Source organism: Ruditapes philippinarum, unplaced genomic scaffold, assembly GCF_026571515.1.
Source record: "Ruditapes philippinarum isolate M1 unplaced genomic scaffold, ASM2657151v2 ctg393_1_1_1_1, whole genome shotgun sequence".
NCBI classification, from domain to species: Eukaryota; Metazoa; Mollusca; class Bivalvia; order Venerida; family Veneridae; genus Ruditapes; species Ruditapes philippinarum.
Genome location: NW_026854713.1, coordinates 157,904 through 177,279, shown reverse-complemented (window position 1 = coordinate 177,279; position 19,376 = coordinate 157,904). Strand labels below are relative to the sequence as shown.

The following is a 19,376-nucleotide window of genomic DNA, read 5'->3' as shown; positions in this document are numbered from 1 at the left end:
CGGCTATTTTAAGTTAAGAGGTATCCAATAGTATTGTTATGTATGAACAAGATTTATGGGTAAGCAGAGCAAGGTACGCAAGCCTAGCTCAGTCAGGAGAGCTGGATTAGTAATCCAGGAGTAGCTGGTGCAATCCTCGGGTGATTCAGAAGTCGAGTGGGATTAGCAGTTGGTCACTACCGGAGATATTACTCATTATTGATGAGTAATGTCAACAAAACTGTTCTAGAAAAATAGTTGTCCCCATTGTTCATCATCTTGAGACCCCAATGTCGAGAGTTTTAATGTTCTCGCTTCTGCAAGCACAACTTCTCTGTCCCTTTATGGTTTGTACATGTGACACATTGAAAACTTGATTATAAACAAAGAAAAACATTTGAATATTCATGAACACAAGATAATTTTAATAAATACTCGTACATTACACTGTGTAACAATAAAACCAGAAAGATCTATCTTGTAAATAACTAGCTTTTAAAATAAATCATGCAGATCAAACCAAAAAGATTTCAGATTTCACATATAAAAAGTTAAGAATTTACCTCTGTGTATAACAAAACAAAACTGACTGAAGTCTATTCAGAGCAGAAAGTTGCTTTAGTTTGCAGTACAAACTATCAAATTAACAAAACTTATTATGGTAAAGAATGCTTTATACCATTTATGATTATCAGTATTGTGTAAAAGTTAAAATTAACATGTTTAACTAATGGTATACATTTAAAAGTATAAATAAACAAAATAAATACATGTAAATGCCATTAAACCACTGAAACATTCACTCATTATTATTTTTGTTGTTTTGGCAAATTTAAGAACTACGGTATATATTCTGTATACTAAAATGTTGTCTGGTTGGCAACTTTCAGTAGTTTTACAAATCAAGATATGATAAAACTGTATTCCATATTTAGTCCTAATGAATACAAAAGCTGTTGGTTTAATTTAGGAAAAAAAATGTCAATTGTCAATTGTACAATCCCTTAATTCTTATAATTAATTATGTTAATATAACATGTCATATAAGAAAAAAACTAATTTCAGAATATACACTGTTGCTAACACAAAATCCACAAAAATTAATCACACAAAAAAAAATGATCTTAACTTTTTCATCAGGTTTCAGAAAAGAGTTTATTATAAGAAAGCCTAAAATAAGTTGAAGTCACAGCATCTCGATAAAATTTTCATAATAAAATTTTAGTTTGATACTAGATAAAAATGTACAGTGCAGTTTATACATAAACCACATGTAAAATCTCTATAACAGCTAAAACTCCACAATAAGAAAAAAACTTACAATATACAGCTTACAGGAAATAATATAAAAACAATAATGAATATATTAATATCTTTTAACATTTTCGGCACACACCCTGTTGAAATCTTTATTATGATTTCTTTTTTATATTCCTAAACTAAAGTTTAAAGAAATTTTTAACACAACCTATTTCTGACATGCTACTGAGATAAGCACCAAACTCTAACCTTTGTAATGCAAAGTTTTATACATGTTACAGTGTTCTGCAAGAACAATGACCTAATTTCATCTTGATCAACTAATACCAAACAAATAGATTTTTTCATCAATGTTTTAAAATAAAAGTCTCATTATATTTTATAGTATAAATCTATATAGCAGCTAGAATTACATATCTTTCACATTAACATATATTAATTTTTATTTTTTTTACCTTTCCTCAAATTAACAAATTTTCATGCTCAATTTTGTAATTCTGTATTTTTCCTAAATGGACAAATTTTAAAGCTAATTTTTAACAATTTGATGCAAAAATTTAAGACCATTCTAAATACTAGTAATACAGTAAAAGATATATAGAATATACAATTCTTGCATTGTGACAATGATTTGAAGACAGTCCAAGGTCATGCACCAAGGTCGTGCACCAAGGTCATGCAATGCACCAAGGTTGTGCACAACAGACTCCAGTTACAAACGTCAATGCAGGAGGAAAGATAATTTTGTTTTCCCTGTTTTGTAAGACTATGACTTTAAAGTTTTTTTTTTCATTTCCCTTTGTGTGGAAATAAAGTCTTGTACAAAATGAAACTGGTCCAGTATTCTTATTCTATATTTATCATTTATATATATAAATATATTGCTACACATGCCCCACCCTGCCATTAGCTCTAGGACTTGTTGTCTGTAACTGTGCTTGCATTTTTGCCAGCATCTCTTGCATTCTTTTAATCTGTAAAACATAAACAAGAAATTTTTTGACACCTTAAGATTGCACAATGAGCTAAGAAACATGGTTATCAATCATATTAATATATAAATTGCGACCTTGTGTGATCAAAACAAATTGAAATGTTCAAAGTCATATGGCAACTTTATAGCTTTAACTGGTGGAGGAATACTTTAGTCCCTGGACTCAAACCTCCATAAATCACAGTCAAGTGGTTTGCAGTCAACAACCTTAACCATTCCGCCATCAATGCATTTCAATCAAGGAGTTTTCAATACTTTCAATGAAATGAGGATAATTTTATACAGAAGTCCTGGTATGAAATGGTTTTTATTAACATAGAATAAAGGAGATAAAGAACTCTCACAATATTTCAGGCATCTGAGTAGAACCATTGACATTCCATACAGGTAAGCTAGCTGGATAAATTCCCTGACATGAAATAATCCAAAGTCCTCGGGGGATTCAAACCTACAGTGGTGAGGGGCAAGCCGAATGTGTGCTTAGGATGATGTAAATTTAACTTTTTGAATCAAGTTGTATATTCATACACTACTATAAGAAGGTGCTAAAAAGAAAATATTAGTTGTAATTTCTTGCTAACAGACAGGAATTCTAGTCCTTAGATAACTGTTTACAGTAAACAGTTATCCTCTAGCTACTCTGATATTATGTGTCTGTACTGGTGGCCAGTGCAGTTTGTAGTTTATATTATAGTTTGTAGCAAGCTCACCATGTGTTATAAATACATACCTCTGCTTCTTTTTCCTGTAACAATTTCTCTGTAGCAAGGGAAGACTCCAAATTAGCTGCAGAATCTCTCTTCAACTTTCTGAAATAAATCATTCAATCACGGTGATACAATACATAGAACAATATAATACAATTATATTACATTAAGAATACATTGGGCACATTTACACCTAATGAAAGACATTCCACTAAAAAAATTATCTCAAAGACAAAAATAATCTAAAAGACAAATTGAGGCAAAAAAACTCATAGACCAATATAGTCAAAAATAATCTCAAAGACAAAGTAAAATAAGGTATAGTTACCCTCTTTCACGTTGAGTACCAGTCATCTGTTCAGATATATGTTCTGCACGATAATTCTCATAATGTACATCACACGTTACATCCTTCAAATCCTGCATGTGTGTGCTGTAAATATGTAACATACATTATTTTTTTTTTTTTCTGCCTACAAGACAGGTATACCTGGGTCCCACTCAAAGTATCATGTATTTGCCTGTAAGATTGGCATACCTATCCCTATCACAGTACCATGACATATACATGTACTTACCAAGAAGACAGGTTGACCCATTCATGGAATCTGATTATTCTGTTATTTGCATTATTACAGTCTTTATTTGAGATTGGAAAAAAATCTTATTTTATCTTACCTGCCATTATTTTCCATACAAGTATATTTTGTAACATTATAATGAAAAACAAGACCACCGCTTGCGGTTATAACGCTCATCTGTTAAAAATTCTACATTTAAAGGGGCATAAATTTTGAAATTTTTAAATAATGGGCTACATTAAAGTTTTTACAGGAGAACAGCAACAATGATGCCATAGCAATCATAATAGCTTGACTTTTTCTTCAAAACAGACGAGCTAAAAAGAATAAATTCTTTTAATTCTTAAATATTCACTAGAAGCAGGCAACAAAATGCGTCTAAATATATTATATACATGTATATTGTTTAGCAAGAACTATAGAGGCCAAATTGGATGAATGAAACAATGGACTTTGTTGTAAAGATGGTCTCAAAATGAGCAAAATACAAAATGAGCAAAATACTAACCTTATTAACATTTGTCTCAATTTAATGAAATCTGAATGTACAGGATTTTCAACTGTAAATAGAAAATTATATAATAATAAGGTATGCTAATTTGCAGTTGAAATAATAGTTCAAAGTTATCAAATTCACTAACTTCAAAAGCCAAGCATAATGGATTTGAACTATTAAATAATTACTAATTTCATGAGTAACTTAATTGGGGTTAAACATATGATCTCAAAGTCAAAAGGCATGGAACTTTATTGTATTGCAATGTAACCTATCTTTAAATCAGGATGCCAAATAATTCATATGATAAAGCTATTATCTTTAAAACAGGATGCCAAATAATTCATATGATAAAGCTATTATCTTTAAATCAGGATTCCAAATAATTCATATGATAAAGCTATTATCTTTAAATCAGGATGCCAAATAATTCATATGATAAAGCTATTATCTTTAAATCAGGATGCCAAATAATTCATATGATAAAGCTATTATCTTTAAATCAGGATGCCAAATAATTCATATGATAAAGCTATCCAATCACCTCACAGGCGACTGGTCCATCTATCCAGGTGCCCCTGAATACCTAAAATAATAATGCTTATAGAGGCACCCGAGGTCTTCCTATGAAAGTTAAGCTCAGTACAGTGAGCAGTGGCAAAGTGGTTAAGGTGTCTGCCTCTAAACCCATGGGTTGCAGGTTCAATCCCCACTAGAGTCATGACCATGTTTCTTCAGATGTTTCTTCATATGACTTAGAAATAGTTTCTTTCAGGAAGCAGACTTGAAATGAAAAATTGCAAGAACTTGTTTTACAAATAATAATTAACATAATTATATGGTTTAGGAAAAGGCCAGAAAGTCATTATAGGGTCTTATACTGTTAAAACTGTCAGCATCTTGCATGTTGAGAATACAGTGAGCAATATATGGTATAAATACTCTACCTTCAACAATACCCCAGGGATACATTCTACCTCGTATTTTTTTACCACCAGCCTCAACTACAGTGTTACTACTGACTACTGCAAATGGAATGGAATTCTGAAATAAATCACATAACCATTATCTAATTTTTATACACAGTTCATATTCCTAGCTTTTAATACTTTTATCCTTACTATACTTTCCTTCCAAAAGGCAATAGTTTTACAAACATAAAATACATTCAAACCCAATAAAGGAAGGTGTGTATTTTGATTTTAGATCAAAATAAACAGTAGTCAAAAAATCTATTTCACACATAACAAGTCTGCAAAATCCACAAATAATTCTTTTTTCATACACTCCTGGTATAAATCAATAACTCCTTTATAAAATAATGCCCATATTCAAATGACAATAATTTTTCTTTTTTACAAATTATACTATATGAATTTTGCTTGGTTTGGTAGGAATATAACCCAAATGGAATACGGGACCATTTCATTTGTTATTTTCTTTTGTTTAATAGATGGCCATTGGACCCTTATTCTGTTATTACAAAACAACTATTTTCCTCTTTTTTGTTCTGTGTACAATTAGATAGCCCCCTATTGTATAGGGTGTTGTGTTGTGGTAATTCTAACAGGCCTTATTTGTATAGGCATGTCACAATATATACTAATTTTGATCACCTATTTGTATACCTTTACAAAATTAATTATATATATGTATTTTACGTGGTTTGGTAGGGCATACAACCGAAATAGAAAAGGGGACCATTTCATTGTTATTTTCTTTTGTTTAATAGAGGCCACTGGACCCTTATTCTATTGCTACAAAACATTCACTTTTGTCCAGTTTACAGTTACTTAGCCCCCCATATCATATTTGGTAGTTTCGTAAAAATAACTGAGTCCGAAACAGAACTTGCTTGTATAAAGGCATGTCACAAATAATATACAGGTATACAGATTTGTATCACCTATTTGTATACCTTAAGTTGTTTGTCTTGTTGTTTAAACTCTTCATCTTCATCACTGTCACACTCAGGGTACTGGTAAATATCTATACTGTGTTTCTCTATCTCTTTTAATACCTGTAATAAAAACAGAATTCTTAATAAATAAACAACAATAACAACAAATAATTAAGAACTTGTACAGGGAAGCAATTACTTACAAAACATGTATTTTTTGTGATGTATTTTCCATTTTGGAAGTGTAATCTATCCATTTCTAATAGGCTATTTATGACTGGTTTAAATTTGGTTGTATATGTATATATTCAGCAGTATAACTGTCTGGTTAGCTCAGTAGGTAGAGCATTCGACTGTGAATCGTGCAATATGGGTTCGATTCCAAGACCATGCAGGTCACTCTCCTTGTGATTGATCATGAAATTTTTTTACAGTCATTCACACTGTACCTCTGCCCTTGCATGTACAGAAGTTTCAGTTCCTTGCCAAAGTGAAGGCAACTAGTATTGGTAAACTGCTTGACAGTCTGCCCTGGACTGAACTGAGCTTTGGTAAATTCAATGTGGCTTACTGCTCTGATCCAGAGTGAAATGTACCAACACCACCATAATTATATTCAGCAGGGTAAAGGTTAAAGGAGGGTTTATACTAAAATGCTACAAACAGAGCAGTCAACAATATACAGTGTGGTCAGATTGCACTTATGTGTAAGTTAGCATATTCTGTCAGTTACATATTTTAGCTATTGTTGTCATGATTTGGTGATCGAAGACACCACTATGAAATAACAATGACTAGTAAATTTCTGTGAATAAAAGTTATACTTTACCTGTTCTTTTAATCTTTTTACTTCTGGTTTTGTTAGCATGTCTGATTTGGCAATCAGTGGAATAATGTTTACTTTATGATGTAGTTTTTTCATGACCATTATATCAACAGGCCGTAATCTGAAAATATGAAAGACATACTTTATTTAGAGTGTCACAGGGTGAGAAAATGTGCAGTCTGACCAGGACTCGAACCAGGGACCCTTGGAATACCTTACCGCGGCTCTAATGACTAAGCTATCCAGCTGCTTACACATCTTCTCCCCTATACAGTGAACAGTTCTGAACCATGACATTCTCCCCTGCTATATTGAAATTCGTTCTCGAGTTATACAGAACTCTCAGCTATAGTCAGTCACAGCCCCACGTAGGGCACTAAATGTCACATGGTGAGAAAATGTGCAGCCTGACCGGGACTCAAACCCGAAATACCGTACTGTGGCTCTACCAACTGAACTATCTGGCCACTGACACATCTTCTCCCATATATAGTGAACAGTTCTGAATCGTGACACGAGAAACATATATAGAAATTGATAAATAACATTTAGGTTAATCTGCAATGTTTACAGATGATGCTACATATATGTGCAAATTAACACATGTTTGGATTGCTGCAATATCAGTGTGGATGGAATACTGTAAATATAAAGAGAGAGTCTAGCTTCAGCCTGCACACCAAATTCTTCATAGCTTGCTGATTTTCAAATAGGTGCGGTTCTTTGTATTTTAAGTCAGAAACAAAAGTCATTTCTAATTATTATGCATATACATATTTTTGTCCTAACAAGAGGTTTGACATTATTGGAAGTTAGTCTTTAATAACATGAAATATTGTTTGGTTTTATGGCGCAACAACACAATTTAGGTCATATGGCGCTGAAACAGGAAAGATGATTTTGGCTAACACCAGGGGACAAAACACTCACCTGCTGTAACTAAGAGATGCATAGACTCCAGCAATTTGAACCCATTTTGTCACCTCTTACGATCACACAGAGATAAACGGTGACTTCAATGTTGATTCCTCAACCCTTAAAGACAACCACTCAGTCACAAGGGGGATGAAATATTTTTAAACAGAATTGATATATAATAAGTAGGGAAAAAAATTACATACCCATGACCATACGGTGAGATAAAGTAGAGGCAGCAATGTACTCGTGTATCTTGGATATTTTTCCGATTTAGACCACTCTCTGCTGTGAAGTAGGTCTCGAACTGTTTGTCTATATAGTTCCCTATTGGCTTCCAACTAAAAATATTGATCAGTCATGATGAAGGCTAGATATGCTGTTAATATGTTAATGTGAACATTAAATTTTTTTACAAGGTATAGATTATTAGCTAGTTAATTGTTTCATAATAGACTACTGTAACTTATGAAATATTTACTGTAAAAAATTTCAAGAATTATATTTTTTTCATATTATTTTTGACACACATGGAGAGTATTTAGGAAACAAAGTGTCCCTGTTATTTAATACAAATGAAATATTTTATACGGCATGAGAAAATCTAAAAGTCCCCTCTGGTTAAACCATTAGGGGACTAAAAATACAACAATGTAAATTCTTACAAAAAGTGTGAAAATACTATAATTGTATAATTATTATGCCCCTAAAATAGAGCTGTATCATCATGACAAGTTTATCATCTCAGACTTGAAATATACGTAATATATAAAACATATAGACAGATACATGATACACATTAAATGTATGATCATGTCTTTTTTTTATATAAGATATGCACATTCACAAATACACCTCATATCACCCATATTTAGATTTACTGATGCATCACTAATTTAATCATGAACATCTTTGTAAATATTTTCATTTTATAGTTCAAGATATATCTCAATGAAAACTCATCCAAACAAATAAGCTTAAATTTGGCTAAGAAAAATCAAAATTCAATATCTGTTCAATATCAATATCTGGGCTTTGCTTGCTTTTACATCCTCAAACATACCATAAAATAACAAACATATTTATGCACAAAAAAATATTTTGGTCATCAGTATCCCTATGAATATTGTCCATCTATAACTTTTCAAGGTAAATGGTACCTTCCTCTGTATTAACTGATTTCCTGCAGCCAGTATAGAGTCCGGCCAGCCGTCTGATCAGGCTCTATACAGTTGCTAACTGACTTTTAAGCATTGATATTGAAATGCCTTAAACATTGAAATATAAATCTGGGCTAATCCAATAAACAAGATCTGTAGTTTATGGGTTTACAGAGTTTACCAAACCCTTTCAAATATATTCAGCATGGACCTTAGTCAATAGCAATGTCAGCATGAATAATATCAGAAATAATTTATTCAACAAATTTGAAGCTCAGGTCACTTATGTTTTACTCACTATAGTCAGTTTCATATAACTTCACTCACCTTTCTTCTGCATTGACAGCATCATTAAAACCAGGAGTATCAACTATAGTCAGTTTCAACTTTACTCCACGTTCTTCAATCTCAAGTTCTTTCTTTTCTAGTTCAACAGTTTTTTGTATTCTTTCTAAAAATAAATACAGGATATATTACAATATGGTCTAGGGACAAAAACATTCAATACCATAGGAACATAGTAATTTTCACATTCTAGCCCGTCCATGGTGGACTGGTTAACGTCCCTGACATTTCTTTCTTTTCAAAGTTGTGGATTTAAATACCATCAGAGAATTTGGATTCTTTCATGTGAGGAACTCGGCAAGCTATCTAGCTACATATAGCTTATGGAAGGTTAGTAGTTCTACTAAGAAACTAATATGTGAGTGATATAATGCACCAAGGAGCATCTGAGGTCTTCTTCACCAGAAAAGCTGCAAAATGGTCATCATATGACCTTTACTGAGTTACAGTGTAACTTTTAACTTAACCTCATATTATTTTAATGGCATTTATCATTTGAAATAACATCAAAGGGAAGTACAAATTCCTATCAAACTTGTTAAACTACAGGAATGTAGTAAACATGGTCCTAACACTACTGTAACAACTTGCAATACTATAGAGATGAATGAAGGAAAAATTACACAACATGGCTTTTAACTGACCTCTGATATATACTCATCTAAATATAATATATTTCAAAATAAATGGCAAGTGTATACTTCATGAAGTAATCATAACATAGACTAACATTGAATAGAAGATGGCAGTCAGTTAAAAATTTAAATGCTTCCAATTCAGGCTGACCTTTATAAAAACAGATGTCCTAAAATTAGATGATATGTATTACAAAATCATTATATTACAGACACACTTCTACAGCCAGGTCCAGCTTGTTTCTATCCTTGATTTTTTTATATTCTTTAATAAACTCAGTAACTGTTATGCAAAGAACAAATAAGTGGATGAACTGTACCCATACAAATATTGGCTTTTGAAATTCGTAATATTCAGATGAAGGTTAAGCTTCCCGTGAAAAACTGACTGATCTTGACCAACTTCAATTTTAAAATAGTCCCTTAATTTAGTGACATTATCAAAAATTTGTAAAAACCTGCAAGTAGGCCAACAGTATACAGAGTGTAGACTGACTGCTAGGGTGGATGCAGGCTTGCATAATTATATTCTGGAGGGAAAAAGCTGTGTACAGTCAAAAATGTGAACACCCCAAATAAAAATCACTAAGTGAATAAAGACTTTTATCTAACAAACCTTCATTGATTAAATAGAACAAAACAACCTCCAAATAACGACCACTCGACTATAAAGACCATGTTCAGTCCTTGCTTCAGATGACCTTTTCTCACAGATTTAACTGTTACTAAGTTTCCAGTTCAGCACTGTACGTCTTATTCTATTCTATTCTAGTTAAAACAAGCTATTAGCACACATGGTTATGCTGAGAGAAGAGTTTCAAACCTTCAATATTCTCCACTTTTCTGTCTTTATACAGGTCCATCAGAAACAGACTGTTTATCAGTGTTGATTTTCCAAGACCGGTTTCACCAACTACCATCAGTGTAAACTCAAACCCTCTACGTACGGCCTTCCTGTGTACCTGCTCCGGTAGTGACGCAAACCCAATGTACTCATCATCCTCCTCCTGAAAATACAAACTTGGATTAAACATGTTGTCCTCTTTTTTTCCTTCATTAAATGTCGCCAGTTAAAGAGCCTTTTCCAAAGAGATCAAAAAATAATATTTTTGCCCAAATAAGAGTTAAAATTTTCACTTTAGATGTTGACATGGTTTGTTTTTATCCCAATTTACCTAATTTCACAACTAACAATTTTATTAATTCTTACTACACAAAAAATTATCCAAATAAGAGTTAAAGGCCCCAACCTCTTTCCAGATGGGTGACAAAACATTGATTTAAAAACAAGCTAGGATATGAAATTGTAATGATTGCTATTGTTAATTTTCTGATAAAAGTCCTCTTGACATTAACTTTTTTTTCTCAGAAGTATTAAACACAAAATTTGAAAATTTCCCATTGCAGTCACTACTGGTAAATTGTATTTGAAATAGTTTAAAATTGTCTTCTTAACATTATGATTACACACCATCTTAACTCCAATTTCTTTCAAAATGAATTACTGAATGCCATAATATATAGTTATTGTTAAGTTATTGTTGTACATGTATAATGCTATATTTTTTTTATCTGTTCTATTTAAAGGGCAGGTCAATAAAGCCTGTGTAATAATATTTTAACATTCAGTAAGGATACTAACTTCGGTTTGTATATGGAACAATTACTGCGCCTGATCACCAATAAAACACAAACAAACAAATATATCAATTGCTGCAAAATTCTAAACCTACTATTGTGTCAGACAATGATACTTATTTTCTATTCTTTTACCAGCAATTCATTAGTTTCAACATCTATTGGCTTTTAAAGATTTTTTACATGTTTATATTTTTTTAGATTTTACTCAATAGATTTTCTTAATTGACAAATTACATGCATACAAACTTTAATAAATTACAGGTGTGCAGCAATAAAACCCTTATTGTGATCCATTGTGAAACAATCAGCAATATTTTGATTGCCATGTAAAACAAAATAATTTATTTATTTATTAAGGTGTTTATAATTTTACATTCAAAAGTCTCATGAACAGACTCAATCAAACCAAGTCTGCAATTTTCATATTCTTCAACTCCAAGAGATCACCCATTTTCAAGATATTTTTATTAAGATGTTTGTACAATGCTACTTTATAAAGGTTGCAGTCTGCTAAATAGGCATGTACAATTTTTATCAAATATTTAAAAAAAAATCTCATAGTATGATCGTCCCATTCCATAGTACATATATCAGCAGATAGTACACTGCGATATACCAATTAGATGCCACTTTTGTGCCACTATTATATTGGCAAAGATATCTTAAAAGCTGGACAAACTGAAAGTGTGATCCCTTGGAAGCATTTGATTGAGGTCTAGAACAAAAATTTGTGTGCAAAATTTTAGATCATTAAAATTTTGCGTACTAGATTCTCCCAAAATGACTTTATGCCGTGAAAAACAAGTCAAAATGGAAAAGCGTTGCAATACTAATAGCATAAAAACATGATTTTTTTTATTCATTTCTTTAGTATATTTCTTAATTTTCTTTTGAATATCTTTCTGATTCAATGTCCAAGCTGATATATGTAAGTAGTTCTAATTTAATGCTTTTAGGCTTTTGAACCTAAGTGGAGTTCCTTTAATAACATCTTTGAAAAGAGATTTAAGACTGTGATTTTTCCAACAGCCTGGTTCTCCTATAATCGGAACTTTTCAAAACCAATATAAGTTATAAATTCTGTCTATCCATAAAAGGGAGAAATATACATAATTCTAAAACAGAAAAATATAATAGCTTACCTGAAACTTTTTTGTATACATTATTTTATAAAATATCTATTAAACCATTTAGCCTTCAGGATATAATATTTCCAAAGCACATAAATATTTTTTGTTTCCTTTTCCTTCAGAGCTTAGTCCAGATGACAACAATATTAATATGCAAAACTGTTAATTTAATATCCTAAACTTATATATCCTTTACTTATACATCCCATACTAATCGGTTTTTCATATATCGACTATTTTTGCAAAATTTTGCAAACTCTTCATAATTCACAACTTCCTATTCTATATATATCATATTAATGGTTAACACTTTGATACATTAATGTAACAAGGTCTTCTATATCTTATTTCAATTTCAATTTAATAATCTGGCTCAAATAGCATTACATGATACGATTCACGTAAAGAAAAAAATAATCACATTTCAGAATAATTTAATAAAACTGTCTTTTCAAGCATGAAGAAACATCCCGCTGACCTTCTTACTATGAGGCTGATGAACATTGTACAAGGTTAGTTAAGATATTAAAATCATGTCGGAATATTCATCAAAAACTGTCATATATCATTACACTAATGTTAAACCACCCCCCAACAGCTTGTCAAAAGTGTCAATACAAATTGGATGTGTTTACCTCTGGTCAGTCTGAACTTGCATTATTTGACAGCTATGAATAAATGATCAGGGTATGATGCATAATTAGAGCACTTTGCTACAATTATGGTAATGCACTTCTATTACTAATCAATTAAATATCTCATCTCATAATTTTGTTTTAATCCAACCCCTTGATTTATTACCTTTCATCACTTCTGAACCCCTTCTCTATCTCAAAATTCACCCCTTAGCATTCACTATTCAATTCTAGACCCTTAGCATACACTTAAAATTCAATTCTAGACGCTTAGCTTACACTATTCAATTGTAGACCATTAGCTTACACTATTCAGTTCTAGACCCTTTGCATTCACTATTCAATTCTAGAACCTAAACATTCACTATTCAATTCTAGAATCTAGACATTCTCTAATTCAATTCTAGAACCTAAACATTCTCTATTCAATTCTAGAACCTAAACATTGTCTATTCAATTCTAGAACCTGAACATTCTTTATTCAATTCTAGAACCTGAACATTCACTACTCAATTCTAAAACCTGAATATTAACTATTCAATTGTCGAACCTAAACATTCACTATCATATTCTAGAATTGGAACATTCACTATTCAATTCTAGAACCTAAACAATTACTATTCAATTCTAGAATCTAAATTAAAGAACAATTTAGTTGTAAGACCTCTAAATTCTCTAATTCAATTTTAGAATCCCAATTTTAGAACCTTACCAGTTATAATTCAATTCTAAAACCTCTGGAAATCAAAATTCAATTCTAGAACCTCAATTATAGAAGCTTGTAGCATTCACTTATCAATTCTAGAACCTTAGATATACCTTAGCAATCACTATTCAATTCTAGAGCATTTATTCTACAACCTTAGCATTCACTATTTATTTCTAGGACATTTGCATTCAATATTAAATGCTTAATATTCAGTATCCAATTCTAGAACCTTGCTGCATTCATTATTTAATTCTAGACTATTTTCCAAATTCCTTCAATATTTTAGCATTCAATATTTAATTCTAGACCTAAATCTTTTTACAGATTACCTTCTCCTTTCCCATAACTTCACTCACTACCCTATAAACCATACTTCTTCTCTATCCAGTTTTTCTTACATACATTGTACTTTATCTATCAGTAACAAAACATGATCTGTCCATGGACAGCATGCTTCAATTTTCTCAGTGCTTTTTGATAGTTAAATAAAAGCAATATACAAAAGGGCCACAACTTTGCACAAAATAACAATAGGATTATCTGCCTTTTTGGAACAGTGACTTTTTTGACAATAAACATGTGTACCAAGTTTGAAGTGAATAGCTTTTACTGTTTCTGAGGAAATGGACTTTTACAGAAAGGTTTACCAATGATGACACCAACACCAACAGAAGGGTAATAACAATAGCTTCACCTTTTTTCTGTTCATATACTCTATTGTCTTTGTATCTCTCTAAGTACTTATGAATCTCCCATATAAGGCAATTTAATGACAAACACATTTAAAATTTTGTAATGATAATTTCATCTCCAGTCCCAAGAATAACTTAATATACATTAACCCTTTACCACATATATACGCGAAACAACGCATTTTCGACCCCCCCCCCTTTTTTAGGCCTCAAATAGTGAAAAAATGTCCTATTTGGGCCCCCAACACATGTTTTCGTTTGAGAAATGTTGCTGAAAAAAATGAGCACTTTTTCGGCGCTGCCCCCCATCCAAAAGATACATCAGGGGGTTGCCAGAAGGGGGATGTGCCCCCTTCTGTTAGGGGGGTTTGAAGGGGGGCAGAGTCCCCCTCATCGCCAAGGAAATTTTGGACTTGTGAGAGGCTAAAAATGACCCCAGGTCGATCATAATGTAGCGTGTAACCAACGCTGAAAAGCCTTTGACTCTATCTCAATCCCTTGAGAAGTTGCAGCACTTTGAAATAAATTTTGATGGAAAAAATCGAGGCAAAATAGTGATTTTTGGCAATTTTGAGATGTCCCCTCGTTGCCATGGTAACAGGAATTTTAAGACTGAGCATGTCGTTACAAAGGCAATGGTCCAGTCAACATTTGTGCCAAGTTTGATTAGTATTGAAGCATTTTTCATAGTTTCATAGCAGTTTGAACTTGTAACAGGAGGCTTTTCAGTGAAAAAGGCCATTTTTCACAATATGCTCATGGGGGAAAGGGTTAATAAAGTATTTATAACCATATGAACTAGGAAATATAATGAAACTTTCTAGTTGAGTTAAATTGCTTTCAAGTTGACTGAAGTTTCAATTACTGACTATTGAAGTATATATAAATAGAAAGTTAATATTAACATCCCTATTCGGTCCAGTAAACCGGTAATAAAATGAAGCTGTAACGAATAACTGTTAAAAGGTATCAAAGCCTCAGGTGAAGTTTTTATTCGTATTTGATGTTTAGTTTGCGAAATTTTTATATAAGGGAAATTGACATTTTATTTTATTTGGTTCAAAGAAGGTGTGGCTTACTGTTTTGTAAACATGTGATAGTATTTTCATATGTTGGCTGATTAACATCTTCCTCTTATGATTCACAGGCTATACTTGTCATATTTATGACATTTGACTTCCAGGCAAGACTGAGTGATAGCAAAAAATCTGATGATGAGAATGATGATCTATATCATACAGTTTAACAATGAATTAAGTCCATGGCTCTTTTCTTTTTAGAATGAAACAGTATTAAAAACAATTGAAGATGCCACATTCCTTTATTTCAAGTTTTTTCTTATATAATTATCTACTACACAAACTTTTCTATCTCCAACGTTTGGAGGGGTTGAACCCCTCTTTTTCAAGGAGTTTCTGTTTATTTTTATAAATCACATATTTATCTTCTTACATGTCTTATCTTAAATGTTATGTCATATGTTTTTCTTGTCGTGAATGATTGAATAGGTACTTCTTTCTTCACCATGAATGTGAAGGAAGTCTGCAGGACTGGTGTAGTTAGTCTGGCACCAAGAATTTATAGGCAAGCATACACTTCATTTATGACCAACTTTCTTTTATATGTGTCTTTAATTTATTGTCCTTTATTTATTTATATCAGTGCATATTTTTACATGAGAATATGATGAGATTACTACCATACAAAACAAACAAAGATGAAATCAATAGTGTTTAGGTGAATTCAAAGCTAGGCTTTAGTTCTGGAACTATATATTTTGTTTTCGTCCTGTCAATTTTTTACAGGAGGGCTTTTGTCCACCTTGTCATTTTAATGGCAGGGCTTTTGTTCCCCACTACCCTCCACTGTCATTTTCACAGGAGGGATTTTGACTGCCCTGTCATTTTCACAGGAGGTATTTTGTCTGCCCTGTCTTTTTCACAGGCAGACTTTTGTCCTCTTTGCCATTTTTGGACGGGAGGGCTTTTGTCCTACATTCTTTTCATCTACTATGTATTTACCAAATACAATATACATTGTAGAATGCACAGTTAATTATATTGCACAGTGTTACTGTAGTAATGTGATAACAGTGTAACAATAGAGAAATATGTTTCATGTTAAGGAAATCTTATCATAATTACTTGACAGTAATGTGATATAGTTAAGCTGGTGTAATAAATATCACTTGTGCATTTTATTCTATTTAGTTTAACATAATCTAAAAACAATATGACTTTTATGTTACTCAAACCATGCTAAATTTACTGTTTAACATGACCTGGTTTAAGTTTGGAACTGTTTATTAATTAATTGTTAATGTGAGGGGTTCTGATATCAACATTTCAAAAACTGCCTATAATATTTGTCACCTTAGTGCAATAACAGGTCAACTTCTATTAAATTTACTAAAAGTTAACCCATTACTGCACTCAGATGACAATCTGTGCATACTGGTCTATTTCCATCTTGTTGGCATCCATGGCATCTTTCTTTCTGACTAAAGGGGAAAAAGAAAAGAAATAATACATAGTGACTCTCATCAATGGAAAAAACTTGCAACAAAAGTATACATGTATTTAAGATCCTTATTCCACCAGATGTGACCCCCAGTGTAAGATATCATAGAACATTTCTTACCAAATGTCTGAAGCTTATAGACCTTCTTGTACGCCTTCTATGAACTCTTGGTTTAGCAACTGGTGTGTTTTCTTCATCCACCTCACCTTGTGACTCTGATTTTTCAACAAAATGTGACCTTGACCTTTGATCTATATCTTCTGACACAGAATCCTCTGGTTGATTTTTCCTTGAAAGGTTATATTCTGACTTTATTTCTTTATTTTTAACCATGTCAGTTAAATTGGTATCATACTGGATAGTGTTGTTTCCATGTTGCCATGGAGATTGTGTAGAAGATGTTTGAGACAATGTTACAGATTTGTCAATACTTTGAGACAAATGCTCTGATTGGTCAATATTTCTTGGACTCAGAACTGGTTGATCTATACTCTTTTTCTTAGCACTATGTTTTGACCTTACTGGCCTTTCTGGTTTATACGAAGAGTTGTTTAAGCTAGACTGGAAATCAAATGGTGATTCACTCCCAACTGTATAAGATTTGATAGGTGACCTTGACCCTAAAACAGATGAATTAAATGATTCCATATTTGGGTTAGTTCTTGGTGAATTGTAGCCTGAATCTTTGCTAGGTGAACTTGGAGAGGTTACTTCCACACAGAGCTTTTCAGCACCATCCACACTGTCCTTGACCTCTACAATAGCATCTTCCTCATCTTGCTCAAGGTCAAGGTCATAATTTTCTATTTTTGTTGAAGTAGTCTCAGATACATCATGAATTATTTCATCCTGTTTTGTAGGCTTATATGCTGCTAAGCCAACAGTTCTATCTGTTTGTGAAAACCTACTGGGGCTAAAGTAGCCTCTATTAGCAGACTGTGACCTCTGAACGTTTACTCCAGATAATACTTGGTCATTTTTTAACAGTTCCTCAGTATTTGTTGCTGATAAATTTTTCCTCAGCGATGGTTCCTGTACTTTATCAATATCCAACTTTCTTAAAGGTCTATTCAAAGAAGAACTTCCAAGAATGTTAGAACTAACATTTGGTGCACTGATGTTTTTCAGTCCTCCAAGTCTATTGTATCCACTTGCATAGCTATCAGAATTAGTCCGACTGGTTCCTAGGGATGACCCAGAAATTATCAATCGACTTGGCGTCAGAAGTGGTCTATCCCTCGGTGATCTTTGTGAGACATCTCTTGAACCAGGACTTAAATTTGTCCTCGTTAATCCAACACCTATTTTTCTTGTCAGTGGTGAACTAGAATTAACACTTTCCTTGTTTTGACTCATATTTAAATTTCCATCCTTGTCAAAATTGTAAAAACAGGTTTTTTTTCCCTGATTTATATTTAAGCTTTTAACATAATTTGCATAATGAATAATGTTCGTCACAGTTGTGAATACATCTTGTTTGTCGACTTCTCTATTTTCATTCTTTTTTTACGACTTTATCCTTCATCTATCAATCACAATGTTTTGAACAAACTAAACAGTTTTATGGTCGTATAAGTATGTAAATTGTTGAAATTTTCAAACTGCCTAAAAAAAAATATCACACAATCCATCTTTTTCATTTAATTTACAATTTTTGCCAATTTCTTCTCCTTTTTTTTAATGTTTAAAAATTGACCTCAAAATGATGAATGATAACTGATAAAATGTTTGATATTTCTTTAAATATATCTTACAAATAGAGAGGTTAAATATGATAAATAACAGACAAATACGGAAGAATTTCTTATCAATACAGACCCACCATTGCTACCAGATTCCACTTGGAAGAAAAAAGAACCTGTCAATTAGAGTGCAACATTTTTGATACTCTATTTTAACAATCTTTGTGTTAAATAACTTGATCAAGTTTAAAGAGACCACAGTCTTAATTGTAATAATACCAAAAGAAAGACCATTGATATTTAATCAAGTATCTTTTATCTTTCTGTATACCTAATCAGAGGAGGAGACAATGTTTTGTAATAAAGATAAAGTCTACAATAAAGAAACTGTTACAAACTGTTACAGGAAAAGATCAATAAAGATTCTAAACATTTCTGTCATCAAATCAATGCTGAAAGATTTTTTCCCACAACTGGCATAAAAGAGGTTATATTTGTGTCTCACATAATCACATATATCTCTCTTTCTCTGTGTTACCAATCCACTTTTACAGTCCTTCACATTTGTT

At 32.1% G+C, this 19,376-nt stretch overlaps 1 protein-coding gene across 1 annotated transcript; it reads right to left on the bottom strand.

Moving 5' to 3' along the window:
- Positions 1-1,962: 1,962 nt before the first annotated feature.
- LOC132740843 (septin-4-like) lies at positions 1,963-18,730 on the bottom strand. Its single transcript, XM_060728868.1, has 11 exons — positions 17,246-18,730; positions 10,622-10,802; positions 9,146-9,269; positions 7,865-7,999; positions 6,747-6,864; positions 5,936-6,037; positions 4,965-5,061; positions 4,030-4,081; positions 3,269-3,373; positions 2,964-3,042; positions 1,963-2,213 (listed from the first exon to the last, which is right to left on the bottom strand). The coding sequence occupies exons 1-11, from the start codon at positions 18,479-18,481 to the stop codon at positions 2,124-2,126; spliced, it is 2,319 nt and encodes a 772-aa protein (XP_060584851.1). The 5' UTR covers positions 18,482-18,730; the 3' UTR covers positions 1,963-2,123.
- Positions 18,731-19,376: the final 646 nt, after the last annotated feature.